Here is a 12,746-nt window from a genome sequence, read left to right on the forward strand (position 1 = left end):
GTACAACAATCCAGCAAACGGGTGGCAAAACCCAACCTCAACGCATGTTTACTGTATTCGACACATTGCACAAAATTTCATGCGGGAGATAAAGGACATGGCTCTTCGGAAGACTCTTGTCAATGCCGGATATGCGTTGACTCAACCGACGTTCCAATATTATCGACATGAAATTGTAGCGGCAAATCCAGATGCAGGCAGATGGGTAGACAATCTTGCTAGAGAGAAATGGACCAGATCATACGACAACGGGAAGCGATGGGGGCACATGACTACGAATCTTGTGGAGTCTATGAACGGGGTGTTTAAGGGCATCAGACACCTTCCGATTACTGCCTTGGTGGAAGCAACATACTATAGGATGGCTTCTCTTTTCGCAAGAAGAGGTGAGCGTTGGAATGCAGTTATAGAATCCGGACAATTATTCAACGAAACATGCGTCAAATTCATGAAAGAGCAATCTGCCAAAGCCAACAGCCACATTGTGACATCTTTCGATCGATTCAACCGGACCTTCAGTGTTAAAGAAACGATTGACCATAACGAGGGCCTTCCGAGACAACAATACAGGGTTCTTATAGATGAAGGGTGGTGCGATTGTGGAAAGTTTCAAGCCTTTCGGATGCCATGCTCTCATGTAATTGCAGCATGTTCGTATGCGCATCAAGATCCGTTAGCACTTTTATCTCCCATTTACAAGGCGGATACCTTGCTCGGGGTGTACAACAACTCATTTCAAGTGATGGCAAAGGAGGATTATTGGCCTGCGTATGAAGGGGACGTGGTTTGGCATAATGATAACATGCGGAGAAAGAAAAGAGGTCGCCCGAACAGCACCCGGATCACAACCGAGATGGATCATGAGAAAATGGTACGAAAGTGTAGCATATGTCGTGAAATCGGGCACAATAGAAATACCTGTCCTAACCGTGGATCAAATTCCACCAACAATTAGTTGTATGTCATTTGTATTAGTATTTGTATTTTTATTGATAATGTTTTTGTATTAGTATTTGTATTTGTATTTCTATTGGTAATGTATTTGTATTATCCTTTATTAAATCAACTAGTTATGTCTTTGTCACGTAGTGAAATTGTCTTCATGGCCCATACTGCCACTCTTTATTTTGGACAGTCAAATACGCATGCTTTCGTCTAGTCCCATCAAGTCAGTCATTTATCATACATGTTAGGCGTGCTTGTAAACAGTACGCAACATCATTACTTTTTTCTACCCACTACTATTATAAATTAGGGGCTCCTATTGTTGAGTTTACACACAGATACACAAACTCCAAATACCAAACAATCACACAAACACAACCATGCCTCGCCGGACAACCATTAGGCCAGATGGATGTCACCGGACAACAGAGTTGCCGCCCCGGAGATCAACATGGCGTGCCGAACCTGAATCGGAGTATCACAGAAGGAACGGACATGTCATATTCTCACCCGTCAAACCTCCCATGCCGGTTATTTTTTGGAATATCTCTTCCGTCGAGCAACTCAAGAGGACTCTCATGAGTTTTTTAGAGGGGGAGTACGTAGCCGGCGAACAGATAAGAAGCATCAAGAGGCTTAAAACAAGAGCCGATGCTGTGAGTGGAGCAACTATAACTTTCTGGGATAACGTGGAATACGACATTGATGCCATTCAAATGATGCATGGACCTAATAACATTGTTTTAACCGTGGTGATTTCTTAGATGTTTTAGTTTATCTTTTTCTGTTGGTTATTTTCTATGTACCTTTTAATTAATGAATGAACAACTGTTTTCCGTGAACGCTCGAGTTACTTGTTTCCCTGATCTTATCTGTCGCAATTTAATATATATATTTTTTAAATACTTTAAAATTAAAACAATTTTATTAATAAAAAAAATTTAAAAAAAATAGTATAGAAACAATTAAAAAAAAACAAAAAAAAAACAAAAAAAAAACAATGCACATAGGCGCCACCCTAGGTGGTTTAAAAGAGGAAAATACATTGAAGCCACCCTGGGTGGCGCATAGGTTATGGAAAAATGGACATTGGCGCCACCTGAGGTGGCTCCTATGTGGAGACCACCTCTGAAACCTGGTCATATGCGAAATTTTGCCGAAAACATGGTTTTAAGTGTAAATTATTTATTAAACATGGTTATTTGGATTTTTTTTCTCTTCTTTTATATATATATTTCTAAAAATTTTAAACCATTTCTCTCCAAACTCCCCAAGATAGGCTTAAAAAAATTTTCTATAATTATCTCTTTTTAATTTCTTCTTGTAACCCATCAAACCCATACTTCTTTTCTAATTTATTCGGTAGATAGAATTAGGAAAGAAAAAGCAAACCAAAACTCAACTCCCATAGCCACTACAAGAATTTCAAATTAAAGTAACACCAAACAATCACAACATATCATAAAATATTCAAACATTCATTCCTCCAAATCACTCTCAAAATGAAACCACCAAATTAATTCCTATAGTGTTGAACAAACTCCAAAATGAATGTTTCCCATTCCATCTTCTTCACTTTCACTTTCTTACTCTTTTTACCTTCTTCATTACAAGTTTCCAATCACAACACATTAGTATACAAAACATGTTCAACTCAAACCTTCAACCATCCATCTTATTCTCAATCACTCACTTCCTTATTCCATCAACTCATAACACAATCCTCTCAACACAAGTTCTTCAAAACCAACCAAGCTATCGACGATAACACCTTCCTCTCCGGCTTCTTTCAATGCCGAAACGACATCAACAAAATCGATTGTTTCACATGTTTAACATCTTTACTTCCTCATCACATATCAAACACCCTATGCAATGATTCCACATCGGCGCGATTACAACTCGAAGGTTGCTACGTTCAATATCAAACCGAACAATTTCAAGAAACAACTATTCATGAATCCAAAAACAACAATATTTTTCACAAGGTTTGTGGAGTACTTGTTGTAGAGTATTATGTCGAGTTTAAAGAGTTGATGGATGAAGCATTTATGATACTCGAAAATGGGATTATAAATAGTGATGGGTTTTACGCAACGAGTTATAAAAAGGTGAAATTGATGGCACAGTGTGGAGGTGATTTGAGTACTTGTGCATGTAGTGAATGTGTTGGTGATGCAGTGATGGTTGCTAGGGAAGAATGTGGAAGTTCAGTTTCTGCAGAAATATATCTTGATAACTGTTTTATAAGATATACATACATGCAAAAATCAGGTAATGGTGATGATGAAAACTATGTTCAAGGTAATTCTTAAGCATGTTTAATTAACATGATAATTTATAAAAGAATTAAAAAAAAAAATGAAAGGTGCAAACATTTGATAACTATAAATATTTGATATTTGATATTTTATTAATATAGGGGCAAACATAAACAACAATACCAAAAAGGTGGTAGCAATAATTGTAGGAGGAGCTGCAACTTTGTTTTTGGGCCTTCTATTTGTATCAATGTGCAACTCCAAAAAAGATGACTATGAGTAGAGTGAATCTGGTTATTAATAGATCTTCTTTGCTTTGTTGTATCTTATGTTTTAGAGAACATTTGAAAGAGAACTTTGTATTGATTCGTCGATAGAATAGAAAGAGACTTATATAGAAGTAGTTAGTGTAAGACGATAAGAAAGCTACTTTGAAATAAATTAAGTTCATTTTTTGTTGTTTTGAAATTATTAATAAGTTTATTAATTTTTATAAGAATAATGCTCAAAAAGTTTTCATTGATTCCATCTATTAGGGCATGAGTTTTCAAAAAAGCTTGCTAGCTGGAATAAATGTAAACATGCTGTGGTTAGAGGAAGCTTCTAGCTTGTTTGTTGATTTGTAAATGTGGTACTCCCCCTTTCAAATATTTGGTTCTACTGATAGGGAAACTATATAGGATACGTGTGTGTGTATATATATATATATATATATATATATATATATATATATATATATATATATATATATATATATATATATATATATATATATATATATATATATATATATATATATATATATATATATATATATATACTTATCAAAAATCGAAACATCCTGCTGACTTTAGTGATAACAAAGTCAAAAAAGAGGTCACCAAAAATCCTCGACAAAAGAAAAAGAATTACAAAAAGGGATGACTGCCTGTCCAAATAAGCATTCGGTGCTATAACCATCATCAAATGTCAATGTTACGACTTTAAGCTACGCTAGGACTTAAACGCAAAGTTAACTGAACATTACGACGTTGAGCCATTATTCTTTGTTTCTTAAACCGTGAACCAAGCCACGTTACAACCCTTGAAAGTCCTAACTGAAGCATGGTTAGTTGGAAAGCATATTGTCACCAAAAAGGTATCCTGACTTCTTAAGGCTTGCTATAAATGCTGAGTTGGTATCACGTCCTTACAAATATCACGCTTTTACATCTCATGTTTTAATGTTTTTCAAAAACTCAAGGCATACATATGCATTGCATCTCATGAATTCATTATTAAACATATCTTGCTACATAATTTCAAATGTTAGCATCAGGAAGAATTTGCACAGGGTACGACTAATGGCTAAAAGTCATCCCGACAGACGAAACTATTTCTGCAGCAACATCTCTTATAACTAACTCAGTTGATTAAAAGTCAATGAATACAAGGGGTACGGCGTGCTTTGTCCAATCAATCTGGGGCAATCAAGTCAAGATTCAAATAATCTCTCAAGAACGCCGAACAATCAGGGGCATGTATCCAAATGCGTCTGAAGCTACTTCCCGATCAGTCAGGGGCATCATACTAAGTTTATGCCTACTAGGGGCATGTCACCCATAGTACACATCTCATAAGGTCCTCACAAGATGAATCTCTTCAAATTCCCTAATAGTTGGGGCAAAGCTATATAAGGCATGTTCGACACTTCGATCAATACTCATTGGTGTGTCTCAATCAATACGGGTCCAGAAATGACAGCTACTATAACCACTGGGGGGCAATGGTCAAAGTATTCATGCCTTCCCACAGAGCCAGTGTCACAGGATCATATCCCCACAAAGTAATCTTCAAGTAGCTATCTTCAATCCCTCCTCCAACAGAGTCTATTCATCTCTCATATCCCCAGTCAGGGTGCATCACGGATCAACCATTCAAATGGCTCTCATCCCCAAGCAGAAATCATAAATCCTCTATTGTATATCTTCGAAACAAGATCAGACATCAGAGTCACAATAATCCGGAAATTTATTTTCTCAACCAGAATATTCCCAAACAGCATAAATCATAATCATGCATCATACATACATCATATACATTGCATACAATTATAGGTCATGTATAACATACAAAGTTCCTCATTTATTTTGAGGACTTCATCTCATTCATTACACATATCATGACATTACATAAAGATTAACTGTAACTTTTCAGGGCACAGGTACAAGCAGATAAACAATATCTTCATTTTTTCAAGATCTAATTCAGTTACTACGAACGGTGCTGACACGATCAACCCTCAAAGATATAATTTTATCATCACGAATGGTGTAGACACGATCATCTTCCAAGATCTAATTCAGTTACTACGAATGGTGTTGACACGATCAACCCTCAAAGATCTAATTCTATCATCACGAACGGTGTAGACACGATCATCTTCCAAGATCTAATTCAATTACTACGAACGATGCTGACACGGTCAACCTTCAAAGATCTAATTCTATCATCACGAACGATGTAGACATGATCATCTTCCAAGATCTAATTTAGTTACTACGAACGGTGCTGACACGGTCAACCTTCAAAGATCTAATTCTATCATCACGAACGGTGTATACACGATCATCCTTCCAAGATCTAATTCAGTTACTACGAACGGTGCTAACACGATCAACATTCGAAGATCTAATTCTATCATCATGAACGGTGTAGACATGATCATCCTTCCAAGATCTAATTCAGTTACTACGAACGGTGCTGACACGATCAATCTCCAACAAATACTTCTCAAAACAAAGGATCCAGTCTAACGTACGACTCGTCCTAGGATACAACCTGACGTACGGTGTATTCTGACAACCCAATACAAAGGATTCAGTTTAACGTACGATCCATCCTTCAGCCTAACGTACGACTTTTCCAGAAATTTAACAATGCAAACTGGACCCAGTCTAGCGTATGACTCGTCCTAAAAGTATAGCCTAACGTACGGCTTACTTTAACACTTATCAATACAGTGGATTGAGTCTAACGTACGACTCATCCTAAGTATATCCTTCAGATAAAGTATAATGTACGACGTATTCTGACTCTCAAGTCTATCAAGCTGGATAGCATCTTTAAGCCCATCTCAATCAAGTCTCTCAATATCCAGATGGCATATTTAAGCCCATCCCCTACAATGTTCTGTCAACATCTAGATGGCATCTTTAAACCCATCTCCGGAAAAAGTTCCTACATCAGCGAGGGCAAATTTCTTGGTATTCTAGTGTTCAATCCTCTTCCACCTTCAGACTCCGACAGGCACACAAGCCAATCTACATCCTCAGGTTTAAGAAGATTGAACAGGGGAAATTGTCATACCCAAAAATTTGCCCATCTCATTTTTACCTTCAAACTCATACAGAGGTTCAAGGCCTAAAGGTTAATCTAAGACCCACTCTCCTAATCAAAGACCTCCTGAATTAGGATTTTGCGTTCTTTCAAGGAAATTAATGAATCAAGGTCTCCAAAGGGCTTCATATGACTTATGGTGTTCCAAACTATCTCTATGACAAAATGCAAGCCTCAATCCCCAAGATTACTAAGTCAATTGCTCAGATAGTCAACAGTCGACTAGTTTGACATAAAAGTCAACTGTGGTCAAAGTACAATCAAAATTCTTGATTTTTGGTCAACATCCTCATTTTGAAGTATAATTCATCATTTGATCAAGGATTGATCATGATTCATCAAGGAAAGCTCAGAAATCAACAAAACTCAAAGTTTCTAAATTAGGGTTTTTGACCTAAAAGTCAACTGAACTTTGACCAGCCATAACTTTCACATAGAACATCAGAAATTCTCCATCCAAATCCTATTTTGAAGGAAATTGAATTCTCAACAACTTTGTATCTCACATGCCAAGCCTAAAAATCCTTCATTTGAGAGATATGGATCAAAAGATTATAGGTCCTTTTTGAAAGTCAACCAAAAGACGTTTTTTGTCAAAGCCCATATCATCAAGATAAAACCTCCAAATGGAAAAACAATTCCAAAGTGGCTTGTAGAAGACATCTTAAGCTTTCCAAAAAGTCCTAGAACTCTTCCATATCTTAAAAATTGAGGGAGATATGCCTTGTCAAAGTTGCGAAAATTTAAGTGAAAAATGTGAAGTAAATATGGTCCAAAATGAGTTCTCTTGCAAATGGGCCCAATCTTTTTGATTCAATCTTGATCCACAGGTTATCCAAGACATCTAATTCAATTCCCACGAATTATAAAGTTTTATTTGATTTTATATGAATTTTTCATTCATTTAAAAGTGATATAATTCTCATAAATCAAAGGGGAATCAAAGATTTGTTTAGAGGAACTATAATGATCAATTTCAATTATCAATTATATCTCATAATCAACCAAATTTTGTGCAAATTGAGATTGGAGAGATTGAAAAGAAATTGACTAATTTTAGAAAGAAGAAATCAAGTTTCAATAAAATTTCCAATTATTGGATGCAAAGATATTTAGACTAGAATTTGTACCCTAATTCCATCCAATATATATATATATATATATATATATATATATATATATATATATATATATATATATATATATATATATATATATATATATATATATATATATATATAATTCGTGCCAATGCAAAAGAGGAGGATTGACAGGGTTTTGCAGACAGAGAAACTCGGGCTAAGCTTCAAAATATTCCAAGAAAACACAAAGTCGTTTTTATGATTGCACGAGGTTTCAATGACTTTTGATTAGGGGTGGCAAAATGGATGGATTGGATGGATATGGATTGGATCCTTAATGGATGGATCAAACCAATCCATTAATCCATTACAATCCATTAAACTCTCTAACTAAAAATCCAATCCAATCCATCCATTAAGGAATAAAATCCATCCAATCCATCCATTAACAAAATCTAATGGATGGATATCCATCCATCCAAAAGACAATTAAATAAATTTTATTTTTAAAAAAAATTCATTTTCGTTTTTCTGAAAAAAACTCGATTTTTTTCGTTTTTCCGAAAAAAAACTAGATTTTTTTCGTTTTTTCGAAAAAGAACTCGACTTTTTTCGTTTTTCCGGAAAATAACTCGATTTTTCGTTTTTCCGGAAAATAACTCGACTTTTTTCGGGAAAAACTCGATTTTTCGTTTTTCCGAAAAAAAAACTCGATTTTTTTGGTTTTCCGAAAAAAGCTCTAATTTTTTTCGTATTTCTGAAAAAAAAACTCGATTTTTCGTTTTTCCGGAAAATAACTCGACTTTTTTCGGAAAAAACTCGATTTTTCGTTTTTCGAAAAAAAACTCGACTTTTTTCGTTTTTCCTGAAAAAAAACTCGATTTTTTCGTTTTTCGAAAAAAAAAAACTCGACTTTTTTCGTTTTTTCCGGAAAATAACTCGATTTTTTTGGAAAAAACTCGATTTTTCGTTTTTTCCGAAAAATAACTCGATTTGTTTGGAAAAAACTCGATTTTTCGTTTTTCCGAAAAATAACTCGACTTTTTTCGGAAAAAACTCGATTTTTCGTTTTTCGAAAAAACTCGTCTTTTTTCGTTTTTCCGAAAAAAACTCGATTTTTTCGTTTTACCGGAAAATAACTCGACTTTTTTCGGAAAAAACTCGATTTTTCGTTTTCCGAAAAAAACTCGACTTTTTTCGTTTTTCCTGAAGAAAAAAAACTCGACTTTTTTCGTTTTTCCGAAAAAAACTCGATTTTTCATTTTTCCGGAAAATAACTCGACCTTTTCGGAAAAAACTCGATTTTTCGTTTTTTTGAAAAAAACTCACTTTTTTCGAAAAAACTCGATTTTTCATTTTTTTTAAATAACTCGACTTTTTCGAAAAAAACTCGATTTTCGTTTTTCCGGAAAATAACTCAACTTTTTTCGAAAAAACTCGATTTTTCGTTTTTCGAAAAACTTCTCGACTTTTTTCTTTTTTTAGAAAAAAACTCGATTTTTTTGTTTTTCTGAACAAAAAAAACTCGACTTTATTGTTTTTCCGGAAAAACCTGATTTTTTTCGTTTTTCGGAGAAACACGATTTTTTCGTTTTTCGGGAAAAACTCGATTTTTTTGTTTTTCGGGAAAAACTCGATTTATTTTCGTTTTTCCGAAAAAACTAGATTTTTTTGTTTTCCCGAAAAAACTGAATTTTTTTCGTTTTTCATAAAAACACGATTTTTTCGTTTTTTAAAAAAAAAACTCAATTTTTCAATTTTCTGAAGAAACTTGATTTTTTGTATTTTCATATTTTATTATTTTAAAAAAAAATAATTTAAACCATTTAAAGTATAAAATTAAAATAATCCATTGGATTATCAAAATGTGTTGGATGGATTGGATCCATCCATGTATATAAATGGATGGATTTAATCCATCCATTAACTTATTTTTTTATTTGGTGGATGGATTGGATGGATTTTTTAGTGGATGGATTGGATGGATTTTAGCTTAATGGATCCAATTGCCACCCCTACTTTTGATCATACAAACGCAACCCTTGGGAAGCAAGGAAGCGGATCAAATGAATTTCCAGACGAAAAGCATACTGAACCGCGAGTATAAGGTCACGTTTGGTCTCCATTGAACTCAATTTCGTTTTCATATGATTACGCTTCATTAATGTGTTTTGATTGTTTGATATGACTTAGATGATTGTTTAGAACGTTTCTGGGTGCTTTGATTGGAGATTAGATGCATGGTTGAAGATCCACCATTGCTAGGTTATCCAAGCTTCGAATTGGGGATTCTGGAATTAAGAAGAATTGGCCAAAATTAATGATTTGACTAAGTTTAGGAGTTGATTTGTAGTCAATTCATGTCCTTAAAATTAATTTATTTGTTGTTTTGGTTGAGTTTCGATTTGGGCAGGTTTGGCTACGAAAAGAGTTGCAGCAGGATGGAAGCCAATTCGTAGCAATTTTGGCTCGCAGAAGGAAGAAGATCCCTGGCGCGAAGTCTGTTTCAAAATTTGAATGATTTATGTTTATTTATTTTGTTTGAGTTTTGTATTATTGACAGCAAATGAATCAGGGCCGAGTGGTAAGAGGAAGTGCTTGTTGTCTTCACGCGTGAGGTTGGGGTTCGAGTCTCGCTCCCAACATTATTTTGTTTGTTTTTTGAAACTCTTTATTTGCAGATCCAGCGTTCATCTCCTCATGCATACCCACAGTGTACTCCCCACTCCAAGCCTCAGGATCATTCTAAAGCTGGATCTGACGCACACCAAGTTGCAATCACACCATAGACTCCTAAGAAGTGTCACACCAGATCAGAGCCAGGTTTTCTTTTTTAATTGTTTTTCATTATTACTTATTCACTTTTCCTTTTAATAAAACTTTTATTTAAAACAAGGTTTATTTTCCTTTCTTCTTTTAAAATTCTAAACCAAGTTTTTTTTCTCACAATTAATTAATTTATTTTTATTAAGTTTTAAAATTATTATAATTAATAATAATTTAGGTTAATTAGTTTAGCTTTAGATTAATTAATTTAGGATAATTAGTTTAGTTCTAGATTAATTAATTTAGGATTATTAAATCAATTAGGTTTAATAGGTTAATTTAATCAAGATTAGTTAAATAAAAATTAATTAGGTAAAAACAACCAATAATTAATTTTTAGGGTTGTCTAGCCCCGATTAAATTAAAACCCTAGGTAGCCATAGGGGTCTTAGGTAGGTGTCGTCCATTAACTTAGTGTCTTTTCTCATAAAACCTCATTCCCTAAAAATCAGGGTTTTCCCCGAACATTTTTAAAAACCTTTTCTTTTTCTTTCTTTCTTTGAAAACCTTTTCTAAAAATCAGGGTTACCCTCTTTTCAAAACTTTTTGTTTGCCTTATACTGTTTGCCTTGCCTTTATTTATTCTATTAACCTGGTTAACTTGTACCCCCATTTGGGGTTTGCCTTTATTATATTTTTGTCCTTTGCCTGATTTTGTATCTGCCCCAAAGCCTTGTAATAATTTAGTTATATTCCTTCTTTATTTTGCCTCTATTTCTCTGTAGGTGTTTATTGTAATAGTTTAGGTTTATAATTCCTGCCTTTATTTTTTTGCCCACAGGTGTTTATTGTAATAGCGTAGGACTTTTAAATTCTGCCTTTAATTTTTGTATTTTTTAACTGCATGGTTAGTAATCCTAGGGAGTGCAAGCCTGTTAATTGAATTAGAATAACTAATTACAAGATAAAATATCTGAATTTAACCACGTGATGGTGCCACACACACACCTTTGTGGTAACCTCTCTTGTTGCCTGTTGCCTTATTATCTCTTGCCTTTTAATTGTGATTCTGAATAGTCAATTCCCTCGATTCCGAGGATACCTAAGCAAGACAAATGTTGCCCTTAGTTCATTCATCATCAATTTTGTCCATCGAGGTTGCCTTATAAACGATGATTGTCCTCATTGCTAAGGTATATTCGCCTGTTGCTTAAAAGATTAAATGACTATTATATCCTTCCGTTAGACTACCTGCCCTCTTTATGGCAGGGACAGTCTTATGGCGAACGATAGCTCCGATGACCCTTTACATCCAATGAAAGGACTACCTGCCCTCTTTATGGCAGGGACAATCTTATGGCGAACGATAACTCCGATGACCCTTTACATCCAATGAAAGGACTACCTGCCCTCTTTATGGTATGGATAGCTCTTTCCCATTAAAGTCTAAAAGAACAAATTTTAAAACTTAGGGTAGTTGCTACTAATTGCTTGCTCTAAATTCAAGATCTTTTCCCACTCCTTTTCAAAATCAAATTAAAAAATACTACGCTTATTTACAAGCTAAAGTTCTTCTTCAAAGTTTTTACTATTCACACACGACACTTTTCAAACAAACAAACAAAATGAGCTAAGCAAATAAGAGCCCATGGATAACCATGGATACAAAGGGTGCTTACACCTTCCCTTTGTATAATTTACCCCCCGAACTCAAAATCTTTTTAAAAGGGTTTTTTTTCTGTTCTTTTAGCCTTTCCATAAATTTGATAAAATAAAAGTAGATGGCGACTCTTGCGCAACATTTAAAAAGTCAGTTCTCCAACCGTATTACAACTGGACAAGGCTTTGCCCGACGTTGGGCTAACCATAGGCCCAGTCCAGAACACAATCCATCCTAGAGAATTTTTTCAAACATCTTTAAGTTCCAAGATTTTATTATCTTCAGCTAATGTTTTCATGACAAATGCTTTCATAAGAAAGATATATAGTGGCGGGTGTATATAGTTTGTTGTGGATTGATGTCTTTGCAATATCTTGAGATTTGTTCCTTTATGAATGTAGGGTATAGATTTGTTGTTAAGGCTCTGTAAAAAAATCACTAAGTGTTTTTATAAAACCGAGGAAAAAAGTATTTTCTTTTAATAATAAAAAATTAATAAAATAAGGTAATATGACTCAAGCAAAAAATGGTGAATGAAAAAAATTGAAAGTAACATGTCATGTTTCCATTTCAATTTTTTACCAGTCACCATTTTTTTTATGCTTGCAATTTTACCTATTTTAGGAATAAATTTCTCAATGTTGTCAACCTAGA

General features: G+C 34.3%; 1 protein-coding gene across 2 annotated transcripts; it reads left to right on the top strand.

The window, feature by feature from the left end:
• The first annotated feature begins 2,481 nt into the window (after positions 1-2,481).
• On the top strand, positions 2,482-3,627 carry LOC131616706 (plasmodesmata-located protein 2-like). 2 transcript variants are annotated; one of them, XM_058888125.1, is made up of 2 exons: positions 2,482-3,249; positions 3,368-3,627. In XM_058888125.1, exons 1-2 carry the CDS (start codon positions 2,493-2,495, stop codon positions 3,487-3,489), a joined length of 879 nt encoding a protein of 292 aa, XP_058744108.1. In that variant the 5' UTR covers positions 2,482-2,492; the 3' UTR covers positions 3,490-3,627. The 2 variants fall into 2 exon arrangements, with proteins under 2 accessions (XP_058744108.1, XP_058744117.1); XM_058888134.1 differs by having other exon boundaries at positions 2,482-3,219.
• The last annotated feature ends 9,119 nt before the right edge of the window (positions 3,628-12,746 follow it).

This window comes from Vicia villosa, linkage group LG1 (genome assembly GCF_029867415.1).
Source record: "Vicia villosa cultivar HV-30 ecotype Madison, WI linkage group LG1, Vvil1.0, whole genome shotgun sequence".
NCBI lineage: Eukaryota > Viridiplantae > Streptophyta > Magnoliopsida > Fabales > Fabaceae > Vicia > Vicia villosa.

Excerpts from the sequence above, each read along its gene's own strand:
- LOC131616706 (XM_058888125.1), top strand. The coding sequence starts at position 2,493 with ATGAATGTTTCCCATTCCATCTTCTTCACTTTCACTTTCTTACTCTTT. Across the intron at positions 3,250-3,367 it reads TGATGAAAACTATGTTCAAG|GGGCAAACATAAACAACAAT; the intron begins GTAATTCTTAAG and ends TTATTAATATAG.